Raw genomic sequence first — 25,643 nt, forward strand, 5'->3', positions numbered from 1 at the left:
AACATCACCTTGATCCCCAAACCAGGGGAAGACCCAAGAAGAAAAGAAAATAATAGACCAATATCACTGATGAATATTGATGCTAAAATACTCAATAAGATCTGAACAAACAGAATCCAACAACACATCAAAAAATTTATACACCATGACCAAATGGGATTTATCCCAGGGGCTCAAGGCTGGTTTAATATACATAAATCTATAAATGTAATTCAGCACATAAACAAACTAAAAAATAAGGACCATATGATTGTTTCAATTGATGTAAAAAAAACTTTTGATAATATCCAGCATTCCTTCATGATCAGAACATTTAAGAAAATTGGTATATGGCGGCGCCTGTGGCTCAGTGAGTAGGGTGCCGGCCCCATATGCCGAGGGTGGCGGGTTCAAACCCAGCCTCGGCCAAACTGCAACCAAAAAATAGCCGGGCGTTGTGGTGGGTGCCTGTAGTCCCAGCTACTCCGGAGGCTGAGGCAAGAGAATCGCTTAAGCCCAGGAGTTGGAGGTTGCTGTGAGCCGTGTGACGCCACGGCACTCTACCCGAGGGCGGTACAGTGAGACTCTGTCTCTACAAAAAAAAAAAAAAGAAAATTGGTATAGAAGGGACATTTCTTAAACTTATAGAGGCCATCTACAGCAAACCCACAGCCAATATTGTATTGAATGGAGTTAAATTGAAATCATTTCCACTTAAATCAGGAACCAGGCAAGGTTGCCCATTGTCTCCATTGCTCTTTAACATTGTAATGAAAGTTTTGGCCATTGCTATCAGGGAAGAAAAGGCAATCAAGGGTATCCACATAGGGTCAAAAGAGTTCAAACTTTCACTCTTCGCAGATATGATCGTATATCTGGAAAACACTAGGGATTCTACTACAAAACTTTTAGAAGTGATCAAGGAATACAGCAATGTTTCAGGCTACAAAATCAACACCCATAAATCTGTAGCCTTTATATATACCAACTTAACCAAGCTGAAAAAACAATCATGGACTCTATTCCTTTCACAGTAGTGCCAAAGAAGATGAAATATTTGCGAGTATACCTAACAAAGGATGTGAAAGATCTCTACAAAGAGAACTATGAAACTTTAAGAAAAGGAATAGCTGAAGATGTTAACAAATGGAAAAACATACCATGCTCGTGGCTGGGAAGAATCAACATTGTTAAAATGTCTATACTACCCAAAACAACATATAATTTTAATGCAATTCTTATTAAAGCTCCATTGTCATATTTTAAAGATCTTGAAAAAATAATACTTCATTTTATGTGGAATCAGAAAAAACCTCGAATAGCCAAAACTTTACTCAGCAATAAAAACAAAGCTGGAGGAATCATGCTACCAGACCTGAGACTGTACTATAAATCAATAGCGATTAAAACAGCATGGTACTGGCACAAAAACAGAGAAGTAGATATCTGGAACAGAATAGAGAACCAAGAGATGACCGTTATTTGATCTTTGACAAGCCAATTAAAAACATCCAGTGGTGAAAAGATTCCCTATTTAACAAATGGTGCTGGGTGAACTGGCTGGCATCCTGTAGAAGACTGAAACTGGACCCACACCTTTCACCATTAACTAAGATAGACTCTCACTGGATAAAAGATTTAAACTTAAGACATGAAACTATAAAAATACTTGAAGAAAGTGAAGGGAAAACTCTTGTAGGAATCGGCCTGGGTGAATATTTTATGAGGAGGACTCCCCAGGCAATTGAAGCAGTATCAAAAATACACTATTGGGACCTGATCAAACTAAAAAGCTTCTGCACAGCCAAGAACATAGTAAGTAAAGCAAGCAGACAGACCTCAGAATGGGAGAAAATATTTTCAGGTTATACCTCTGATAAAGGTCTAATAACCAGAATTCACAGAGAACTCAAACGTATTATCAAGAAAAGAACACATGATCCCATCTCAGGGTGGGCAAGGGACTTGAAGAGAAACTTCTCTAAAGAAGACAGATGCACAATCTACAAACACATGAAAAAAAACTCATCATCCTTAATTATCAGAAAAATGCAAATCAAAACTACTGTGAGATATCACCTAACCCCAGTAGGAGTAGCCCACATAACAAAATCTCAAAACCAGAGATATTGGCGTGGATGTGGAGAAAAGGGCACACTTCTACACTGCTGGTGGGAATGCACACTAATACGTTCCTTTTGGAAGGATATTTGGAGAATACCTAGAGATCTAAAAATAGACCTGCCATTCGATCCTATAATTCCTTTACTAGGTATATACCCAGAAGACCAAAAATCACAATATAACAAAGACATCTGTACCAGAATGTTTATTGCAGCCCAATTCATAATTGCTAAGTCATGGAAGAAGCCCAAGTGCCCATCGACCCACGAATGACTAGCAAATTGTGGTACATATATACCATGGAATATTATGCAGCCTTTAAGAAAGATGGAGACTTTACCCCTTTCATGTTTACATGGATAGAAGTGGAACATATTCTTCTTAGCAAAGTATCTCAAGAATGGAAGAAAAAGTATCCAATGTACTCAGGCCTACTATGAAGCTAATTTATAGCTTTCATATGAAGGCTATAACCCAACTATAGCACAAGATATGGGGAAAGGGCCAAGGGAGGGGAAGAGAGGGGGCAGGTTAGGGTGGAGAGAGGGTGGGGCCACACCTATGGTGCATCTTAGAATGGGTTCAGGCAAAACCTACTAAGTGCAGAATACAAATGTCTACATACAATAACTAAGAAAATGCCGTGAAGGCTACGTGAACAGTTTGATGAGAATATTTCAGATTGTATTTGAAACCAGCACATTGTAACCCTCGATTGCACTAATGTACACAGCTATGATTTAACAATAAAAAAAAGAGAGAGAGAGAGAGAATGAAGGAGGGGTGTGGAAAGGAAGAGCAGAGAGAGAGAAGTGGGGGTGGGGCCTTGGTGTGTGCCACACCTTTTGGGGGCAAGACATGATTTCAAGAGGGACTTTGGCCTAACAAATGCAATCAGTGTAATCTGATTTCTTGTACCCTCAATGAATCCCCAACAATAAAAAAAAAAAAAACTCACATGTCAAAAAAGCAAACAAAAAAACAAAACAAAACAAAATTTAAGTTAGAAAGGGTCATTTTCAAACTAAAATTTCCCATTTCATTGCTAATGCACATTATGGAGAATACCTCTGCCCATTGCTTTACTATCAATAAAATGGGGCCTGAATCTGACATTTAACCATTAAAAACTTAATTCTTTTCTCACACTCTTCCCAAAGCCTCTTGCCTATGAGTATTTTATAATGTAGTATTAGAGATGAGCTAAACCAACTAATGGGGGTTGGAAATTAGGAGTTGAACTACTTCTCTTTAGCCCTCTAGGCTGTAAGTATCTTAGAAACAAGAGCCATTTAACAACAGTAGAGATTAGTCTTTATTTTATGTATTTCTTCAGAGATGAAACCAGTTAACAAATTATCTTGAGCATCACTATTTTGTATCTTTCTACCTGTTAAAAGCCAATAGATAGATAGGTTTCATATAAGTACATCATTTAATTTTGTTTAGGTTAATGTTTAGCAAACTTTTCAAAAATGTTTTATAGGGATTCGTATATTCTTTAAATTCTACCAGTCTCTTAGATCAACCAAATTCGTTCTCAAAAATAAAAATAAAATAACAAGTTTAAGTATAAATAATTCTGATAAGTGTGTTCATCAGATTTTTATGTGTTTCCCCTTATGTTAAATAAGAAGGCTGGTCATTTAAGGAAAACTAATAAACCAACAAGCCCTGAATGAAGTGAACTAACTTGTGAAGTGAATGATCTTCCCAACACAAAAGAGTTGCATTGGTTAGGATAATTTAAAGACAGCTAAGCTTTAGCAAGTGTAATGAGAAGACGTACATGTCCAGCTCTTTTGTTATAAACAAAAAGAAGATGCTAAAGTTACCTCAACAAAATAAAAGATTCGAGGTACAGTTGCCTTTAGCTTTATTCATTTAAGCAATTAATCTAATTAATCTAGATAATTACAAAGTCAAAGTAACTATTCATATCAATACTTTTTTTTAATGTAAAATGAATTAGGCAAGACCAGCTTATTTTGCCAAAATGGACCCAAATGGTAACTTTGTGTGTGTGTCATTTCGACTTGACATCTAAAGAACTAGGAATTTAAAAAATTCTTTTAAAACTCAAGGCTACTAAAGTCTTTTTAATATTTTTCTTTTTCTGTATTCATATTGCATATGCAATCTTTATGCACAAAATATCTTTATTATTTATACATGTATAATTTTTACATGCATGTATTTTTAAATTTGTGAATTCTATGGATCAAATTTTGCCTTTACTGCTAATTTGACAATAAGAAGAAAAATTCCTGATTCTTCCTTCTTACTATTCTACAGGTAATATGTGAGAAACAAATACAGTTGTTTTCCTATTTGCCCAGAATGAAAATTCTCCTTCTGCCTTAGAGGATAGGCAGCCATAATCAACATATTTTTCTAAACAATATTGCATTGCCTGGAGCCAATTTCAGGAATAAATGTTCTAAGCAAACCTAGTCAACAAGACAAAGATGCAAACTTGGTTACATGGAGATGGTGGTGGTGGTAATCATTTCCTGGAAAGTAGCATGAGGAAACACTTGGGAGTTCTAGAAATGTCTGTATCTTTACCTGAGTGATAGGCACATAGCTGTGTATCTATGGAAAAATTTGGTGAACTGTACACCTCAGATTAGGGCATTTTGTAAATCCTCTGTTTTATGGATATTTTAGCTCAACGATAAAGAATGAGACAGTGTGACTCCCGGAGGTAGGATTTTACCTATAATGGGGTGGAGGGTAACCTTTAGCAGCACAATTCAAGATGATTTCAGACTTTGACAAATCCAAAGGAAAAATGGCATCTTCTGGCTCCTGAGTAAAAATAGGGCGGCTCAGAAGTCTATCACCTGGAAAATGAAAAGAAAAACATCACTAAAGGAATAACCACAAAAAAACCTGGACCCTGCTTTGAATGTATTTGAATGTATTTGAATATCAAGTTGATACACATTTTAAAAAAACTTTTATTGGAGGCTGGACACAATTATAAGAGGGACTTTAGCGAACAAATGTAATCAGTGTAAGTTAATTCTTTGTACCCTCAAGGGAACCCAAACAATAAAAAAAAAAAAAAAAAAAAAAAAGACAGAGTAAATAAAAACAAAATTACCAAAGGGAAAAAATGAGAAAATTTTTTTTTCTTTTTTTGTGGAGACAGAGTCTTACTTTATCACCCTCAGTAGAGTGCTGTGGCGTCACAGCTCACAGCAACCTCCAACTCCTGGACTTAGGCGATTCTCTTGCCTCAGCCTCCCCAGTAGCTGGGACTACAGGTGCCTGCCACAATGCCCAGCCATTTTTTGCTGCTGTTTGGCCCGGGCAGGGTTTAAACCTGCCACCATGGGTACATGGGGCCGGCGCCCTACTCATAGAGCCACAGACACCGCCCAGAGAAAAAAATTTTTCAAAAACTTTTATTTTGAAAGAATCTCAAAATTACAAAAAATGTTAAAAAATGGTGCAAAGAAATTTTCTTTCTGGACCATAAAAGTAATTCTGCGAACTGATATTCTATCACACCAAATAAATTATATTTCTTATAAGCAAAAAGCATTCTTCTACATAACCACAATAAAACCAACAGTATTAAGAAATCAACATTGAATCAGTACTAGTATTAATTCTCAGGCCCATTTCACCATTTTCCCCAAAATCCTTTATATCAAAGGGATCCAGTTGAGAAACACAATTTTCACTTAATTGTCTTTTTAGTCTCTTAATCTGAATAATTCCCCCAGTCTTTCCTCCAGTTCCCTGACTTCGACAACCTAGAAAATTACAAATAAGTTATTTGCTATAGTTTCACTTAATTTGGCCCCATTTGAGCAGCCAGGTACCAAGGGCAGGGCACAGACCCTTTACTGTAGGGATAGGAGCTGCATTCTGAAAATACAGGTCATAGGAAGGTCAAAAATATGAATCAAGTCAGTGAAAATTGGCTCTTTTTCTAATTATCATCATAAGAAGCCTCCTCCCAGGCAGCCAAAACACAGATCCCATTGTCTTGCCTTCTATTCACCTTCTTCTCCTTGTAGAAGAAATAACAAAACACTGTTTCACTATTAGATTCAGGGATGTGGTGTTCCTTATAACTGCATCCTATCAGGTGGTAGCTCAAGACTATCTGTCTCTTTACTGCTGAAGTTAAATGATCATTTGATTAAAGTGGTACCTGCCAGACTTCTCACTTTACTATCAAGGAATTCTTTTTTTCTTTGTCATCAGTATTTTGTAGTTAGGAAATTTAGACAATACAAATACACCCTTGCTCAAACGTTTAAAATTTTTATTCATGTATTTCTATCAGTATGGTCTCCTTTATTTACCATGTGAATTGAAAGTTTCTAATTTTATTCAATGAATTGTGCAATCCATTACTATTCATTCTGGTGCTCAAATTGTCACTGACTTGGTCAGCAGGAACCCTTTCAAATTGACATCGTTGGCTTTGGTCTGTCCTTACCATTCTTTGAATCCTTCCTTACTTCCTGATATAAAAGAGTTTCAGGAGTATATTGTATTTCCTCTACCCCAGCCACAGAAGTTGTCATTTTTTTTTTTTTAAGAATACATGATTTTTTTACTAGAGGATGGCATTTAGAAACCATGATCTGTATGCTAAGTGTATTCATTTTTGAGGTGCTGTTGCTCTGAGCCCCTTTTGATGGATTTTTGCTGGTATATGTGTGTGTGTAGACTGTGTGTTTGTGCGTGTTTATCTAAAGTGATGTATAGTGGGTTGAGTAGTCCTCTGTCCATATTTGTAACTGCTTGTTCAGGCTGGGAGAACCCTGGCTCTGATTAGATTCAATGTACTTATACCTTTGTTCAATCCCCTTATCATCTCCTATTATTGCCACTAACCTCTTCACCCTGCACAGGTTCTGACATTCATAACCAGATAACCAGATTTACCCACATACCAAGATGGATAACTTTTGCATATCATCGAGGATTTAACACCTCATACTGGAACACTCCCTTCCCTCCAAGACTGTTTTTTCTCCACTTGCCTCCAACAACAGGCTTTAGCCCTTTTATCATTACCACCATCCCCTGAAAATAAACCCTTCCTGCCTTTTCCCAGGCTCTGATACCCTGTGGCCACATTCTTCTCACCTTGCTTGGTCTCTGCCACCCCATTCCGGGCCACCACTGCCCTACCCTGCCCTGCACCTCTTCTCATCCCTCTTGGGTTCCAATACCCCCTGTGGGTCTTCTGTGGAGTTCCTCTCTCACACTCACGTGCCTGCCTACCTCACTCAGCTCCCGTCCATGGCATTTGCACTAAATTATTGTGTAATGAAGGGAAGGGGAAGAGGAGGAGCTGAGTATTCACGTACAAGGTGAAATTCTGTTTGTAATTAAGTACCATGTACAACATAAAGCACAAACCTCATCATATTAGGCCTTAATTTGACTTCCAGTCCATAACTGTAATATCTGTACTTAAGTGACATGTGAAATTATAGTCATTTCCTCCGGTTATCAACCACAGCATCAAAGAATCTCAAAGTTGGACACTCTTTTGTTGGCCATCCAGCTCAGAGTTCTTGATTTGGAAGGACAATAGAGCGAGTGGTTAAGAGCATGTGCTTTGGACTCACATGGGTCTCAGTGGCTTTGAGCAATTCTTTAATTCTTGTTAGTAACACAGGTTTATCATGTACATTATATGATTGTTTTGAGCTGTAATGATATATGGCTAATAAAGTATGTCGTGTTGTGCCTAGTGACAAGTAAATGTGTCATCAAATTCTAACAGCCATCATCAGCATCGGCATCATCATCACCATCCTTTATTCTTACTGCGAAGGAAATTTAAACTCGGGAAGTTAAAACACTTTTTCCTGATTCACCATCTGTTTTAATAGAGAACAAGAAATTAAAGTCAGGTTTCCTGAGTCCCACTCCATTTATTTTTTTACTATTCACTCAGATCTGCTTCTATCTCATTAGTTTTCTACAATATTTGCATAGAGGTGGAATAAATTCTTTTAATAACTTCATCTTAAATTATAATTTTAATGCATTCCATTATTGGCCTTGAAGTACAGACAGACAGAGGTTTTAATTCCAGCCTAGTTAGATACTAGCTCTATGATGCTGGACAAGTTACTTAACTACTCTGGTTGTCTGATTTCTAAATGGCAATACTACATCTTATATTTTAGTGCTGCTGTAAAGGTTGATTGAGAAAAAGTGGATTGATGATATGTTACAGACTTTTCCTGCTCCAGTTGCTAATGAAATGTGCAAGATATTATAAATACCAATGACAAGTAAACAAATAGAAATTAACATCTTAACAAGGGGGCTATTTCAATGTCATTGACTTAAAAATCATCAAAATAAACAAAGAAAAAACAAAAACAACTTTTAAGTAAGAAGAACCTTGCCAGGTTTAGGGAAGTAGAAGAGTTCTGGACTTTCTAATCTTGTCCCCACCTCCTGTAAGATTGACTGGTGAAATGACATTCTGAGATTCTCATTACAACCTCCAAATGGAAATAAGCAAATATATATGTACATGGATCATCTATATTTATATTTTCCTGTTCTTACTGAAGAGTAGGAAATAGGCTTCTGGAGAGAAAAAAGTGTAGTAGGGAAATATAAAGAGTAAAGCTGACTCTATTTCATACATTAATATAGCTTCATGCCCAGGGCTGGGCGCGGTGGCTCACTCCAAGCACCCTGGGAGCCCCAGGCAGGTGGATTGCCTGAGCTCACAGGTTCAAGACCAGCCTGAGCAAGAGGGAGACCCCATCTCTAAAAATTGCCGGGCATGGAGTGGTGCCTATAGCTCAGTGGCTAGGGCGCCAGCCACATACACTGGAGCTGGGGGTTCGAATCTGGCCTGGGCCTGCCAAACAACAATAACAATTACAACCAAAAAATAGCCAGGCATTGTGGCAGGTGCCTGTAATCCCAGTTACTTGGAAGGCTGAGGCAAGAGAATCATTTAAGCCCAAGAGTTTGAGGTTGCTGTGAGCTAAGATGTCCTGGCACTCTATCCCAGGTGACAGCTTGAGACTCTTGTCTCAAAAAAAAAGAAAAAATAGCCGGGCATTGTGGCGGGTGCCTGTAGTCCCAGCTATTTGGGAGGCTGAGACAAGAGAATCTCTTAAGCCCAAGAATATGAGGTTGCTATGAGCTGCCAGGGCACTCTACTGAGAGTAACAAGTGAGACTGTCTCAAAAAAGACAAAAAAAAAAAAAAAAAAAAAGCTTCATGCCTATTCACACCTCTACCAACAATCTTGAAATAATCAATTAAAAAACAAAACAAAACAAAAAAAAAACTTAGAGTAGGAAAAAAGCACCCAAGTTTTTTAAAAAAGGCTGAACTTCCCTCAATTCTACCAGTATGTAATGCTGCAAAATGTGGACAGTAGGCACTGCTGTGTCACAGGCGCCGCAAGAAACAGCCAGTACACAAATTCAAAGTACAAGCCTGTAAGAGGTGAGGTTCCCCAGAGGTGCAGGAGAGAGCCCTGAGTAACCTCCGCAGTGGCTGTTTATTGAAACGCTACACCACAGGTGTGGATGGGCCCCACGTACAAGGACTATTTGCTTATGATCTCTATGTGCTCTTTCCCCACGGGCTCCACTCCCACCACAAAGCACCACAAAAGTTCAAGGTCCAACACCTGCTTACTAATGGATCTCATCTCGTTAGAGTGCTCAGTTGCTTAAGGGCTTGTCTCCAGGCTGCAAAACATCTCCATACTGGCCAGTAGATTGTCCCGCTCCCAGAGCCTCCCTCAAGAATCAGTGATTGTTCCTGAGCACGGTGCTCAGTCTCCTACAGTGGATACTCATAATATATCTGGTCTCCAAAATGGAGCTAATAAAGAGAAAAGAAACAGGTCCCAAATTTGATAAAAAAAGAAATTTAAGAAATGTTACTCCCTATTAAGTAAAAAGAAAATTTTCTGTACATGGTTTTTCAAGCATAAACAATATGAAAAGAAATGGAATAGCTCTATGCAAATATACTGCAACAATAAAAGACAAAAGCATGACATGCCAAACATAGACAAAATGCCCAATCTAGGAGAATAGATGACTCAAGGAAACTTAGGACAGTTTCTCAAAATTGTTTCATGCAGTAGAATAAGAACATGGATTTTTTTTTTTAATAAGGTAATAATGGCAAGATTTTTTAAATGCACACAAAACAGAATCAGGAAAAAATTGGAGATGGCAAATGTAAGGATACAAATTACAACCAAAAGTGTATCATTACAAAGCCAATACATCAGTTAAAAGAATCAAACAACAAAACAGACACCCACCAAAAGTTAAATTACCGACATAAAGGTTTGAGATGATTATAATTATGTAATAGTTAATTATATAATAGCAAATAGTTTGAAAAAGCACAGATAATAAATCAATTGCTGTTGAAAAGGAAATGGAGGGTGGCGCCTGTGGTTCAGTGAGTAGGGCGCCAGCCCCATATGCCGAGGGTGGTGGGTTCAAACCCAGCCCCAGCCAAACTGCAACAAAAAAAAGAAAAGGAAATGGATATAAAAGAGAGATGAAGATGACCAAACAAAGATCCTTGATGTCACTGAATTAGAAAATCAAACAAACGTATCAGAAGACATCATCAAGGAAAGTTCTTGGGGAAGGAGGGAGGGGTGCGGGGCCTTGGTGCATGCCACACCTTCTGGGGGCAAGACATGATTGCAAGAGGAACTTTACCTAACAAATGCAATCAGTGTAACCTGGCTTATTGTACCCTCAATGAATCCCCAACAATTAAAAAAAAAAAAATTCAAAAAATACTCTATGTTCCAGGAGCATTTGACAGAACACTCAGTACCAACATGTGTAGTGGGTAAGTGATTGTTCTTCAAACTCAAGTAGTTTAGAAGGTCCATATCTAAAAGAATACAGAACTAAAAGTCATTACTTTCCATTGTTCTACTTGTATCCCATCATTTGAACCTGGGGCAAATTTCAGGCTTCGCAGAGAGATAAGACTAGTGATTTCCAAGATCATACCCAGATATAAAGTACCAGCAGTCTTTCTATGCTATAATCTTGGCCTTTGAAATTTATTTCCCCACCTAACTCTTGGAGCGGCCCGAATATCTTCTATTGAAGAAGTTTAATTCTCAGAGATGTTTGAGGGTCTTCCATCTCCCATGAGTTAGGGCTATGAGCACTGCACATTGGTTAAACAGCTGTGAAAGGGGGAGTTGGGGGGGCCAGTGGGACAGTAAGTGGGCCATATTGCACCAAGCGGTGGGGTGAGGCCCTGGGGGCCTCTGAAGTTCATTTAGAAGGTATTCCCATGCTGTAAAAGTGACCTAAAAAGCAAATAAAACCCATCACACCAGGTCAAGAGAGATACTACAGAAGTACGGATTTCTCCTCGAATTCCTAATTCCATTTTATTAATCTTGTCTGCAATCCAAATTCTGAATTCGATTTCTGACATCTCAGCCAGTTGTTTATGAATGGGATCTTCAATCACATCTGCCGTATCTTTTCTAGTGGGGGTTGATCTATTCTGGTTATTCATGTTACCAGAGTTTTTCCGCTGATTCCGTCCCATGGTATTTGCGAAACTTGGTAAATGTAGAATGTAAATGTTTTGGCACAGTAACTGAGATAACGCCGGAAAGGCTATGTTAACCACTGTGATAAAAATCTGTCAAATGGTTTATGAAGCGAGTGTATGATGCCCCATGATCATATCAATGTATACAGTTATGATTTAATAAAAAAAAAAAAGAAGTACGGAAAATGTTTATATTTTAGTACTTTGAATGGCAATATTTCTTTCTCTTTGTACAAGGGCCTCACATTTTCATTATGCCCTGGGCTCTGCAAATTGCGTTGCTGATGCTGAAGCTTACAGAAATTAAATGATTTGCTCAAGATTGCACCCTGAGTAATATTTCAAAGCTCATACTCAAATCCAGGTTTGACGCCAAGTCGAGGGTCAAATTATAATACATCCATTGAATTCCGCATACTTTCAAGACTGAAAGATGTCTACCCTTCCTGACTTTATTTTCCTTTTATTAACTATGCCTCTGCCCTTAGGTTTTCAAATTCAAGTTTTTATGTCTTTCTTGGAATGCAGTTTCTATAAAGAGAAGAGGCTTCCCTCCCTTCCTCCTTCCCTCCCTTCCTTCCTTCTCCTTCTCTTCCTTCTTCCTTTTCTTCTCTCTTTCTCATCTGTCTTTCTTTTTTTTTTTTCTTTTGAGACAGACTCTGATTTTGTCACCCACTACCATGGGCGTCGCAGCTTACAGCAACCTCAAACTCCTGGGCTCAAGCTATCCTCTTGCCTCAGCCTCCTGAGTATCTGGGACTACAGATGCCTGCCACAACCCACCACCCCGCCTCTGTTTTTAGAGCCAGGGTCTCATTCTTGCTCAGGCTATTCTTAAACTCCTGAGCTCAAGCATTTCACCAGCCTCAGCACCCCAGTGTGGTGAGATTACGGACGTGAACCACCACACCTGTCTTCTCTCTCTTTAGCCAATTTCCCTTTGTCTTCAAGGTGAAACACAACATTTTAAAAGAGAAAAATATCTCAGACAAATGTCCACCCAATTTACAGAAAAGGAAGTAGTTTCAGGAATGTCAAGTGTCCTATTTTAGAACTAGAGGCAGACCTGAATCTTAAGTGTGAAGACCAAGTTCTGAACTGGAAGTTCCACTATTGGTTGATGTTTAGCTAATGAAGGGTTTTATGCAGGGAAGATACATTAAGCTTATATTGTAGAATTAAAAAAAAAAAAGAAAGAAAGAAAACTTCTTTAGCTATGTTCAAGAATAAAGATGTCAAAGCTAGAGTTCTAAAAGGTCATGGAATCACTGTAAAAGTCCAAGTGGAGAGGGAGACATTTTAAACCAAGGAGCTTAAACTGGAGAGTAGGAATTGAAGCCAAAATTTTTTAAAATGTGATTTGCCAGTTGCTAGAATGCAGGAAAGTGATTAAGTAGAAAGGAAATAATAGAAATTGCTTAGAGACTTACTGTCTTTCAAAATAGAGGAAAAAAGTAAAAGAAGAATGTTTGTAGCTAGAAAAAAGTACTAATTCAAGTACGGAGATGCTGATTTTGGTGGACACTTGGGGATCACAGGTTGGCTGTCCAACAAACAGAAATACTGACGTAGTTCAGTAGTAAGGATGGGGTGGAAAGCCTGGGTTTTAGAATCATTGTCTTTTAAATTTCCAATGAAAAGAAAATTTTATTCACATGATGATTTTATCGGGGTGCATTTTACGAATATATTTGAAACTATTTCAAAATGGTACATTCAAAATCCCTTGAATGTCAGGCGTGAAGTAGATTCAAGCCATTCCTGAAATTGGCACTTTTTTTCAGAAGATGCAAAGCTGTATAAACAGTGGCTCCTTACTCAAGTAAACACCAAAGATCTGAAGAAGAGTTGGATGGTTATCTGACAGTGGTCATGCTCAATGAGTTTTTCACTCAGTAGCTATTTGAGAAGACAATTCTTAATTGAAAATCCTCTTGTATGGGCGGCGCCTGTGGCTCAGTCAGAAAGGCGCCGGCCCCATATACCGAGGGTGACAGGTTCAAACCCGGCCCCGGCCAAACTGCAACAAAAAAAAATAGCTGGGTGTTGTGGCGGGCGCCTGTAGTCCCAGCTACTCGGGAGGCTGAGGCAAGAGAATCGCTTAAGCCCAAGAGTTGGAGGTTGCTGTGGGCTGTGTGAGGCCACGACACTCTACCGAGGGCCATAAAGTGAGACTCTGTCTCTACAAAAAAAAAAAAAAAGAAAATCCTCTTGTAACATAATGGCCTCATCCTGATTATTTGTGTTACTGCAGCAATATAAACTAATGGTATATACATGGTGTGTAAAGTTGAAGATCTGTAGTATTTCAATCTGGTCAGACATTTACAATGACCTTGTGATTTCAAAGTTAAGCATTGAACCGGCCTGAAAGTGTATATGACATATTGAAAGTAGCACACAGGTTAGAAAGTAAGGCATAAGAAGAAGGCTCATTATCATTTATTTTGCATTCTGTTGATTTCTTTGGGTTAATGTCAGACCAAAATAAGATTCCACGTCATTGCTTCTTTGGATATTGCCAACATACAATGATAAAATTCAACTAACTTTTATTTTCTTTGACTAGGTATTGAAACTTCCTTGTTCATTGCAAATGCAAAAATAAATGGATTGCATTTAGAAAGCTGACAATTAAATAAGAGAAATTTGGGCATGTAATAAGTGGCAGGATAAAGTTGAATTATCTTTTGGGGTCCTTATAAGAACTCTATGAGACAGATTCTAATGTTCCTATTTTAAAGGAGAAGAATCTGAGGTTTAGATAATTTAAGCAACTTGTTCAATATCAAGCAGCTAACGAATGGTGAGGCTGGATTGTGAATCTAGGCAAACTGACTACAGAATAAATACTCTAAATCGCTAGGATATATACCCCAGAAAGAGAAACTGACAGGAAAACAATTAACTAACTACAATATTACCATATAAGTGTTACACCAAAAGCATAAATATAATTTAAAAGGAGCCCAGAAGAGGGAGCAGTTAATTCCACCTAGTGGTTTATGGAAGAATGCTAAAAGAGGCAGTATTTGAGCTCTTTGTAAAACACTGAAAATGAGAATGCCATGGAAAGAGAAGTTATAGGAAAGAATTTCTGAGAAGAAGGATAGCTTGAATAAATATATGGAAATATAACTAGTCTGGAAGGTAGGAGGGTAATGAAATGTGTAAGTATGAAATGGCAGACGGAGAATAGTTTTGCAGGACAGTGAATGACATAACAGAAGTTTGCACTTGATCTGTAAACAGAAAACATGGAAGTGTTTTCAGTTCAAAGCAAGATTATGATGTGTTTAGATCTGTGACTCACTAGAGGAAGGATGGGGTAGAGAAACCACAAATCAAGGAGATTGTTTATCAAACATTTGAAAACACTGCAATAATTGGGCATTGTCAGAAGGAATAAAGAGAATGAAAATGATGTGAGAGCTATTTTGAAGTATGCAGAAGCGATAAATACCAACAAAATACTATTAATGATTTGATGTGAGGGCTGAGGGAGAGACAGCATGAAAGATTACTCTGAGCTTGCTATTACAGATGAATGCAAGGATGCAGCTATGTTGGTTGAAGTCTTAACCAACTGAAGTCAGCTGTTAAAAAAAGGAGAGAAAGATGAGGAATAGAGAGAATGAAAGGGGACGAGAGAGCAGACACAAATGTAATTTACTTTTCATTCATTTATTGAACAAACATTTATTTGTGGGATCACTGTGTAAAGGACTATCTGAGGACTTAAAATATAGCAGTGAACAAAACTGTTCAAATTATTGCTATGATATAGCTTGTATTCCATTTAGGGGAGGCATAAGATAAATCAACAAATAAACAGATGGTGTATGAGATTGTTGTAAGTGCTATGGAGAAAAATAAGGGTAGGGTAGCTAGGAATTCTGGGTTGAGAGGGGATTTTTTTTTTCCAAAGGTGGCAGAAGAAATTATTGTTGGTTTGGTGATATTTGAACAAAGATCTAAAGAAAAGTGATTAATAAGATATGCATTGAGAAAAAATTCTAGACAGAGGAACAGCAACTGTCAACCCCTGAGGATGAATGTATTAACCATTTAAATGACTGTGTTGGTGGCTTGGACAGGATTATTTGTGGTATAGATGAATAGTAACTGGAGTATATATATATTATCTGAACTAGAGATGTATGTAGGATGTGTGTATATATATATATATATAGAGAGAGAGAGAGAATTTTGGGCAACATGATTTGTACTATATATATATATATATGTTGCCTCAGTATACTCTCTCTATATATATATGGTTTGTATAATATGGAGAAAAATTTGGAAAGCATAGATAAGTGCAAGGTATTTAGTCTATGTAAATGGAGGGATAGGTTTTCCATTTTTCAGTGGGAGTAGTTGCAGTAGGACAGTTTGGTTGTGCAGATGGGGGAATCAAGAGTTTGGTTTTATAAATGTGAACTTGAACATTCAACTAGCCATTCTAGTAAAAATATCTGAGGTGTTGTTCTATACAACAGTCTGGAGTTCTGAGAATTATGAACTGAAGATATATGCATTTGAAAGTCTTCAGAATGGGTGTCTATAAAGCAAAAGAAAGAGGCCCCAGACCCAGCCTTAAGATACAACAATTACAGACCAACCTGGTGAGGAGGAGCCAGTGAAGGAACTGAGGAAGAACAGCCAGTGTTGTAGGGTGCCCTATGAGTAATGGACTGGAATCCAAAATTAAAGAAGTGTTTCCAATGGGAGGGAATGTTCAGCTTTGCCAAATAGTGATGACAGACCAAATAAGAATAGGGAAGACATACAGCCACTTTTAGCAATGCTGAAGAAGTCACGGACTACGCAGCAAGAGTTGCAGAGTGGAGGGTGCAACCTGAAAGGAGAGTAGTGGAGGACGAAGGTGAAGAGAGGGACTAACTGGAGACAGGGAGGACAAAAGAGAAATTCTCAAGAGTTTTTCATACAAGGGCTCAGAGAAATAAGATCATACCAGAGAAAGATGTGGGGTCAAGGGCACGTTTTGTTGAGATGAGATATTTCAGCATATTCGAATGCTTCTGGTCATGCTTTAGAAGAGCGGGAACCAGATGATGCTAGAAAAAAAGATGAGACTGTTGAGGGGAGAAGGGGTCACCTAGGTCACACTGCAGTGGTTGGCCTTAGAAAGAAAGGTTTCATCCACTGTTACAGGAAAGAAGGCAGAGTAAACAGAGACAAATGGGAAATACACTGATACATGTGGGGTTGAAAGAAGATAATGATAACATTATCTTCTGATTTTTGTTTTTTGTTTTTTTTTTACTGACTTCCTTAGGAAATAGAAAGGTCATCAGCTGAGACACAGGATAGGATGGGAAGTATGGAAGATCTGAGAAGGATAATATTGTGTGAAGTAACCTTTATGCGGATAAGAAAGTATCTGGACTGGAGATGTATGTAGGACATATGTAAATTTGTGAAATATTTCAATACGAAGTAAAAAAAATTACAGAATGCCCTGTCTAGTGAACTTTTTTGTTCAGATTAACTCTACTTTTTAATGTTTGTTTGTTTGTTTGTTTTTAACTATTTTACAACCACATAAGGAGGAGAAAACTATTAAGAATGAAAATGATTCTTGGTCATTGAAATCCAAATGGACTGCATGGAGTGGAATGCCAGAGATTTTTTTCCCCATTTTTCTCTAACAGACAAACCCAACTTTCTGTTTGTTTTTCTAACAGTTTTCTGAAAATATGATCCACACACTACCCAATCCATTGATAATAAACCTGTTTTGCATCTATTTATAAATTCATTTTAAAATGAGCCCCTGTGTATGTGGTTCTTTGAATTCTTCTTTGAACCAGTGTAACAGAGGTGGGGGGGGGCAGGAGAATGTTGTATGAGTGGTCTCTCTAAAACCTTTTGAGGAATTAAACCTGCATTCCTTCTCCAAGGCCAGTAATCACAGGAAAACCTTGTTGTTGTTTATGTTCTAGTATCTTAAACCACAGGAAATGGCTCAACAGAATTGTCAGGGGCAAGGGTCTTGAGACCTCCAGACTGCCTTCTCCAGAGATAAGGTCCGCTGAAACTACTAATTATAGTTAAACAAAAATTGCCTGAAGCCACAGCCTGTGACACTGATCATGTAGAACCCCAACCCAGGAGCAGGAAAACCTCACTGTATTTCTGTTTAAAGCCAGTGTGGCAATCTTTGAGACTCTGGTCCACAGCTCTCATTTGTTAGCAAATTAATAAACTTCTCTTTCCTTTCGCTCATTCTTTGTCCTCACTGATTCAGCCTCTGGGACAAATACTGAACTTTTGTTAACACAATTTGTAACATTTTATAGGTTTCCTCATTAGTTAATGAGTTAAACAAAACCTTTCACATGTGTTTATTTATATTTGTTGAGAATCATGATTTTGCTACCCTTTTTTTTTTTTTGAGACAGAATCTCACTGTATTGGCCAGGCTAAACTGCCTTGATATCAGCCTAGCTCACAGCAACCTCAAACTCTTGGGTTCAATGATTCTCCTGCCTCAGCCTCCAGAGTAGCTGGGCCTACAGGTGCCCACCATGGCACCCAGCTAATTTTTCTATTATTAGTAGAGACAGGTTTAGCTGTTGCTCGTGGTAGTCTCAAACTTCTGAGCTCAAGCCATCCTCCCACCTCCAACTCGCAATGTGCTAGCATTACAGGCATCAGCCACCAAGCCCAGGCATGATTTTACTATTTTTTAAAATATCATAAAATAGGACAAATAGGACAAATTTGAATTTTGTGAGTGCCTTGGAGATGTAGAAACTCACCGGTAGCTACAAGCAGGAGTCTGGCTGGACAGAGAGGTAAAGTTGGATAGCATTGCTTTAGAAAAGGTATTGACAACATGGAATTGAATAAGAAGAAAGCTGAGGGTGGAAATCAGGGTTATTAACGTCTATGAAATCGACAAAGAGACAATATCACCAAAGACTCTGAGGAAGGTCTCCTTGAGAAGTTGAGACTATTTTGCCAGACTGCCCTTTTATTACTTCTACTGTTGCCATAACAAATTTCCTCAAAGTTAATGGCATAAAACAACACAATTTTATTATCTTGCAGTTCAGTCTGTGGGCACGAATTCCAAAATGGATCTCATAGAGCTAAAATCAAGGTGTCAGCAGGGCTGCATTTCCTAAAGGTCTAGAGTAGAATCCGTTTCCTTGCCTTTTCCAGCTTCTCAAGGTTGCCCACATTCCTTGGCTTGTGGACACCATTCTCCATCTTCAAAGTCAACAATAGCTTACTGAGTCCTTTTCATGTCAAATTACTCTAGTATTTGTTCATAGTCACATTTCCCTGTGTCTTTCTGTACCTCCCTCTTCTACCTTTAAAGCCCACTCAGCTTGTTATCAAGATAATCTCCCTATTTTAAGATCAGCTGATTAGCACCCTTCATTCCATCTCCAACCTTAATTCCACTTTGCCTTTTAATCTGCCATAGTCACATGTTCCAGGGATCAGAATAGGAACATTTTGGGGACCATTATCCTGCCCATGACATCCATCATTTGGGTGGCCAAAAAGAGAGAGCTTTTAATAATAATAGTTATGTTGTTATGTATGTGAAGATTTATATATTAGAGAGTAATAATTAAAAACAAGAATAATAACAAAGCCCTAGCATTGATAATCAAGAAGGCTTTGTTTCTTCTTTGGGAGACACTGGGTTATCAAAGTCATGATGAATTGAGATGTGGAGACCAAGCTCAAGGTAAACTGAGGACAAAAGACAATTATGGCATCATACTGACACTATTTCATAAAGAAGTCAGACAGCAAACAGAACAGAGTAAAAACAACAGCAGCACCCAGAGGAGTTGTTTTCATATGTGTGTTTCCATTTTGATTATTTATATTTTCAGGATGAAAGAGATAAACCTATTTGTAGGCTGATGCTACAATAACAACTGAGCAGGAAACTCAAAATCTGTCTTTTGAACTTCTGGTCTCTGACCCTATAACTTCTCCAATTTTAGAGCATTTCTGCATTAACCTTTGAAAAATAACAACATCTGTCAAGAACATAAAGCACCTAAAACCACTTTCCTAAAATGTCCCAGAGTAAAGATGTTAGAAACCATAAAACCTATTATTATCATTGAGATATTACAGTGGCCCACTGACTGCCCTCGGACGCAAGATTGTGTCTCCCTGAAATGGCGTTGGCTTCACGTATATGCCAGTAACCATCTGTGAGGAAGACATTTGGAAGAAATAAATACAGTTCTACCACACTTAATGATGAGAATACATTCTGAGAAATGCATCCTTAGGTGACTTCTCCGACTTTAGACTGTGCTTACACAAGCCGTGGTGGCCACCTAGGCCGTGTGCTGAAGCCTCTTGCCCCTGGGATACATGCCTGCACAGCATGTTCCCGTACTAAATCCCGTAGGCACCTATGAAACGTGGTAAGCATGGGCATATCCAGACATTTCTAAACATAGAAAAGGTACAATAAAAATACAGTGTTATAATGTCATGGGACCACCTTCCTCTATGGGGCCTGTCGTTGACCACAAGGTCATTTGCCACGTACCTGTAAAGAAAAGCTGAGAAAAGCACCGTAAAAACGTCTGTGAAGTGTGCACTGCTTGACAAGAGGAGATACAATTTGCATACCATGGTGTCACCACTGCTTTATATTTACTGCTAACATATTTAAATGAAGTCAATGGGTTTGGCATTAAATGGCACCCGAGTGGCCTTCTTTGAAGCTGGGATTGTACCTCATTCCCGAGTGAGTCATCAGTGGCTTTCTGCCTTCTTTACTTGAATTCTGTCTCTCATTCCTGTCACGTACTTGTACTTCTCCCGTCCTATGTGCCATGCAAAAATGCCACCAAATTTGTGAGAAAAGATTTGCCCTTTGCCAAAGTAGCCCGATTAAGTTTTATCAGCTCCTATCTCTGGATGTTTGGTAACCTCATTTCTTATTCCCGTCTCTGGGATTCTGCCTACAGCTAAGGGCAAATCTGGTCACTTATGATTTCCTGCTTCTTTCTGAGCTCTTTTCTCCCAGACAGGGGTAGGTATTTTTTTTGTTTGTTTATTTGTTTTGCCTCTATCTTCCTGTACTGTGAGACATTTTTGCTACTATAGTCTTTAAACAAATTTATTTAGAAATATATTTACATTTCCCCAATCACAATGAAAGTTTCTTACAATAAAAATTATTGACTGATAAAAACCTGTTACGCATTTCCTGTACTTGGCAAAGTTATCTTTCTTGTCAAAGAAATGTTCCTTATAGTGTTAGAGTGGATGATCACTTATTCTATTTCTCTCTTGCTACATCAGTTTAAACTTCATAAACACCATAATTATACTAGGCTGAATTCGAATATGAAATAAGAAAATGAAATAGCATCCTCTGATTCATTATGCTATATTGTGTTCCTCCCAATATAAAGATTAAATGACAGGGATAGCGTACGGAGATGACAAACAGGAGGGAGTTCATTTTGTTTCAAACTCATAATCACCCAAAGATCTTTGTTTTTTTCCCCCAAGCAGGAAGACCGGTTGACTCCTGATGTGAGGGAGAAGCCCTTGACATTTTCTGTTTATTCCTTCAAGGTTCAGCTGGGCTTTGAATTTTGGTTCCTGTTTTTCTCACATCAATGTTTAAATATAAACAGTTTCCCTTGAGAGATGTTGCATTGACTTGGTAAACATGTTACAAAGATGAGTCTGTGTCAAGCTTTCCCTTCTCCTTCCCATGAATGTGCCTCCCTTCCCTCACCCACGTTATCATCCTGTTTCTATGTTAGGGTAACAGAAAAGAGGCATATGGGGCACTTCTCATTGGCGTAAATGGGCCTGAACAAATAGGAAATAGTTTCCCTAACTCGACCAGCATTTATTATTTTATGCTCTTATAAAAATAATGTTCGTTGTGGAATATTTGCAAGATTTGAGAATATAAACAGAAAAAAATGTGCAATTTTGTCATTACGAAAATAACTACCATTAGGATATTGGTATTTCTAATACCAGGATGTTTTTTTATACTGTCCTGTAAATTTTTAATCTCTGCTGTTTTCCTGTTAAGAATGTAACATAAGCATTTTCTCTGCTATTAATTGGCCTTTGTGATATTTTATTTCTAAGGTTTTGAAAGGTTCATGATAATTCGTCACGTGACTGCTTTATCTAACTGAAAATATTTGTCACTCCGTATTTTTGTTCCCTACTGCAAATAATGCAACAGGAAGTGAAAGGGGGGGCACTGGATCGGCAGAGATCTCACAGACCACCAAGGCTTGTACGAAAGGTTTTTATTGATGAGAGAGGGATGCTGCAGAGCAGCACCAAGGAGGAGAGAAAAGAGAAAAAAGAGAAAGAGAGAGAGGAAAGGGGATGGGGGAGAGGGGGAGAGAGAGACGGGGGCGGGGGGGTGGGGGGGAGACAGGGCGAGAGAGGAGGGAGAGAGAGAGAAGGCGCGCGAGAGAGCTATGTAGGTTCCCTTAGGGGAAGTCTTAGAATGGTGACTGGATGGTAGAATGCCAATAAGGAGTTACTGCTCTGACTGGAACGTTAGGGGCAGGCCATAAGTTTGAAATTTTCAGCATGTAGCTGAAACTTTGAGAGTGAGACAGCTAATCTTGGTCTGTAGACAGTAGGAGGGGGCTTTGGGAGGGAGGGGCTTTTTCTGGGGCAATTACCTAACAGGAAGTGCTTGTCTTATATTTAGGATCATTTCCTTAGCAAAATGTTCTAGAAGTAAAATTACTGGATCTAAGAGAATCAAGCTATGAGAATTATTGTTAATTTTCATCTAATTGAATCTTGTGAGGTCAAGGAGTGTTTTTCAGTGCAAATGATATCCAAGCTAGGATTTGAAAGATGATGGTAATGATTATATTTTTTATATTTTATTAAGTTTTGCATATACTAACCTGGCATTTATTATCTGATTCTAATTTTTATACAACTTTGTAAGAAAAAAAGCTAATTTCCCCATTTTACAGAGGATAGAATTTAAAATGAGTCAGTCTAGTCTAACATTAGAAGCAGTGATTTTAACATCCCAAGAATAGAGGAATTAGGAATAGATGAATTCCTTCAGAAAGAGAATAGGGTAAGTAAATGCAAATGCCTTGAATTAAGAGGGATGAAGAAGCCTTTGACAAATTCAAGAATTTTTGTTAAAAAAAAGAGTTGACAAGAGATGGAGCTGGAGAGATAATCAAGATGACAGCAAGAAGCTACCTTTAGCCTCCTTAAATTAGGAAGAAATAAACCTGGGGGCTTTGGGGAGTCATACACAGGACTTAAGCTTATGATCACATTTGCACTTTGAAAAATATGTCCAAATTCTGTACACAATTGTGCCTAGGAAGTAGAAACGGCCAGGCTTCCATTTAAAAAGCTTAAAAGTCTAGATTTGAGCTAATCTCCAGACACGAAGGAACTAGACATAGGCCACATCTGTCTTTTTCTTTATTTGCCTACCAGAACCCAAAGGGTCCAAATGCCTCTAGCTGTTTTAGGGCTGGGCTATTCTCACTGCTCCTTTGGAGGTGTGACAGGTGGCCCATCTATCAGGTGTCATGACCACTGCGAGAGTGAGCCTTCACCCAATGCTGACTGCATGCAGCTCTCCAAAGAGCCAGATTAAAAACACAGGCTGGCTTTGTTTATTGTACACAAAGAAATAAAAACAAAATTCTCTTTAGTTTTTCATCTATGAAAATGTAGACCTTTATGGCAATTTTCCATGCTGATTCCAAAGCTAAGCAGAGAGGAAAACTTCATTTTAGCAAACATGCTAAAGTGTTTGCATGTTGATTTGGGGTTGCATCACGATTACTACTTATTTTGTTTCTTTTGGCTACCTCCCCCACACAAAAAAAGCAAGAAAGACGTTCACTGTTTTGCAAACTTTTTCTAAACACCAATGATTCACAAGTGTTAACTATTTTTATTGACAAGAACACAAATGATGATAAAAAATGTAAGGGGGCATTCACTTTGGAGCCGGAGTGAGCTCTTAATAGCCAGCCAAGTGGTGAGTGGTGATTCTCCCTCCCGCCTTGTATTCTAGTCCCTCACCCTCCTCAAATCACCAAGAAATGGAAGATGAGTGGGCAGAAGACAGAACAAAGATTTTATTGGGATATATTTCCATGGCATTTTTTACATTTCAAATCGGCATTTTGGAATATTATATATAGATAAGTGCATGTGTGTTTTTATATACATATACATTTCTTAGCCCGGTTGTAAAAAATTACCACAAACTAGGTGGCTTAAAATAACAAATGTATTCTCTCTGGGTTGAGGAGACTAGAAGTGTCCAAGGAAAGTGTGGGTAGGGATGGTTCCTATCTGGAGGCTGTGAGGGAGAAATCACCCCAGTCCCTCCTCCTCCCTTTGGGTGGACGCCCCCACTCCTTGGCATTCTTTGACTTACAGATGCATCACCCCAATCTCCGCCCCACCTTCACACTGCCACCTTCTAGGAATGAGAAGTGTAATCTAGTTGTCCTCGCTCAATGTCCTCTCTCTTTTTTGCATGGAGACATTAACCAGTGGATTTAAGGGCCACTTGGTCTAAATCTAGGACAATTTCATCACAGGGCTCTTAACTAATTAGGTCCGCAAAGACTATGTCCAAATCAGATCACATTTCTTAATCTTTGAGTGGATGTGGATGTGAATTTTGTGGAGGATTCTAGTCAACCCATTACACTGTGGCTCAGCCCTTTTATCAAAATATGTTTTGTGTGATAATACATGTTATGGGGGGTCTTTGGGAAAATTTATGTTAAAGGATCTAAAGTTTTTCTTTTATTCCTTTGTATGAGAGCCTTTCTTGATTTCTCAGGCCTTTCAACACTAAAGTAAGAATTATGATTCTTCAAGGGGAAAATCTAATCTTCAATGTTTTCTAAACTTATTTGAATGATGAATTTTTTTATCACCTCAATGAATTTTTTTTTTAAAGGAATTCTTTGAAAAAAGATGGGGAAATGTTTAAAAAGACAATCCTTGAAGAGTTAATAGAAGAAAGTTCACTTCTTTTCCTGCCTTCCATCACTCTTGGAATTCTTTAAACTCTAGTACAACTAGATTATACGTCTCAAGAAGGTGAGTGGAAAAAGCAAAACTTGTTTGTCAGTGTGCTTTACTTCTATTTTCTGCTTATAAAAATCTTCTTGTAAGAGTGAGGTAAAGATTTTTTAATTTGAATTATGAACAAATGCCTATTGTTGTTTTTTTTTTCTTTTGCAGAAATTAGGGAGAATAGGGAAGCTTCCTAAAATAATAATAATACCATGTAATTAACACACATTTTAAGCAGACCCTAAGATAGCTTATGAAATATTTTAATGAGATAACTCAAAAGTATTATTTAAATGCACTTTAATCCTTTCACCAATCCTGTAGTCGTTCATATTATTTCCATTTATCAGAAAAGAAGGCTGAGATTTGGAAAGGAGGGACTTGTTCATGCTCACACGGTGCTAAAATCGGATAGCTTTTATTTCTATTGTGAGCTTTCTCTCCACATAACTGCGTATTTTTCTATTTTATCACATTGCAGGTGGGGTGTATATGTGTGTGTGTGACTTACATCACTAAGTGCTGGAGATGCTGCTTTTTTATTTAATTTATTTTACTTTATGATCTCCTTAGGTTTCATTAAATGTGTGTAATTGACTTGTTCATAAAAATGCCCACTTACTTATAACCTCTCACAACAATTTGGCTTTAACAACTTGAACAGTGGTACCCTTAGTAAATCACGAAATCAGATTAGCAAGGTTCCAGGGCTGTGTTTGGAATTGTTAGCACCTCTATCACTATTACATCCAGACAATGGATGAAGTTAGAGACAAAATGGTCTAATTAACCAGGAGCTGTTTCAACATCCTCAATGACCAGCCAAAGATTAATCAGAAACCAGGACCTTGCTTTGCAAATAGCTGAGAGCT

At 38.1% G+C, this 25,643-nt stretch overlaps 1 protein-coding gene across 2 annotated transcripts in view; it reads right to left on the reverse strand.

Annotated features, from left to right (window-relative positions):
• The window catches only part of CNTN6 (contactin 6), a 353,237-nt gene that overhangs the window by 213,595 nt on the left and 113,999 nt on the right, over window positions 1–25,643 (reverse strand). For both annotated transcript variants that reach the window (XM_053600445.1, XM_053600444.1), the window contains exon 3: window positions 4,823–4,949. In XM_053600445.1, coding sequence (XP_053456420.1) covers window positions 4,823–4,949 — 127 coding nt within the window. The remainder of the gene's footprint in view (window positions 1–4,822; window positions 4,950–25,643) is intronic.

Source organism: Nycticebus coucang, chromosome 8, assembly GCF_027406575.1.
Source record: "Nycticebus coucang isolate mNycCou1 chromosome 8, mNycCou1.pri, whole genome shotgun sequence".
NCBI lineage: Eukaryota > Metazoa > Chordata > Mammalia > Primates > Lorisidae > Nycticebus > Nycticebus coucang.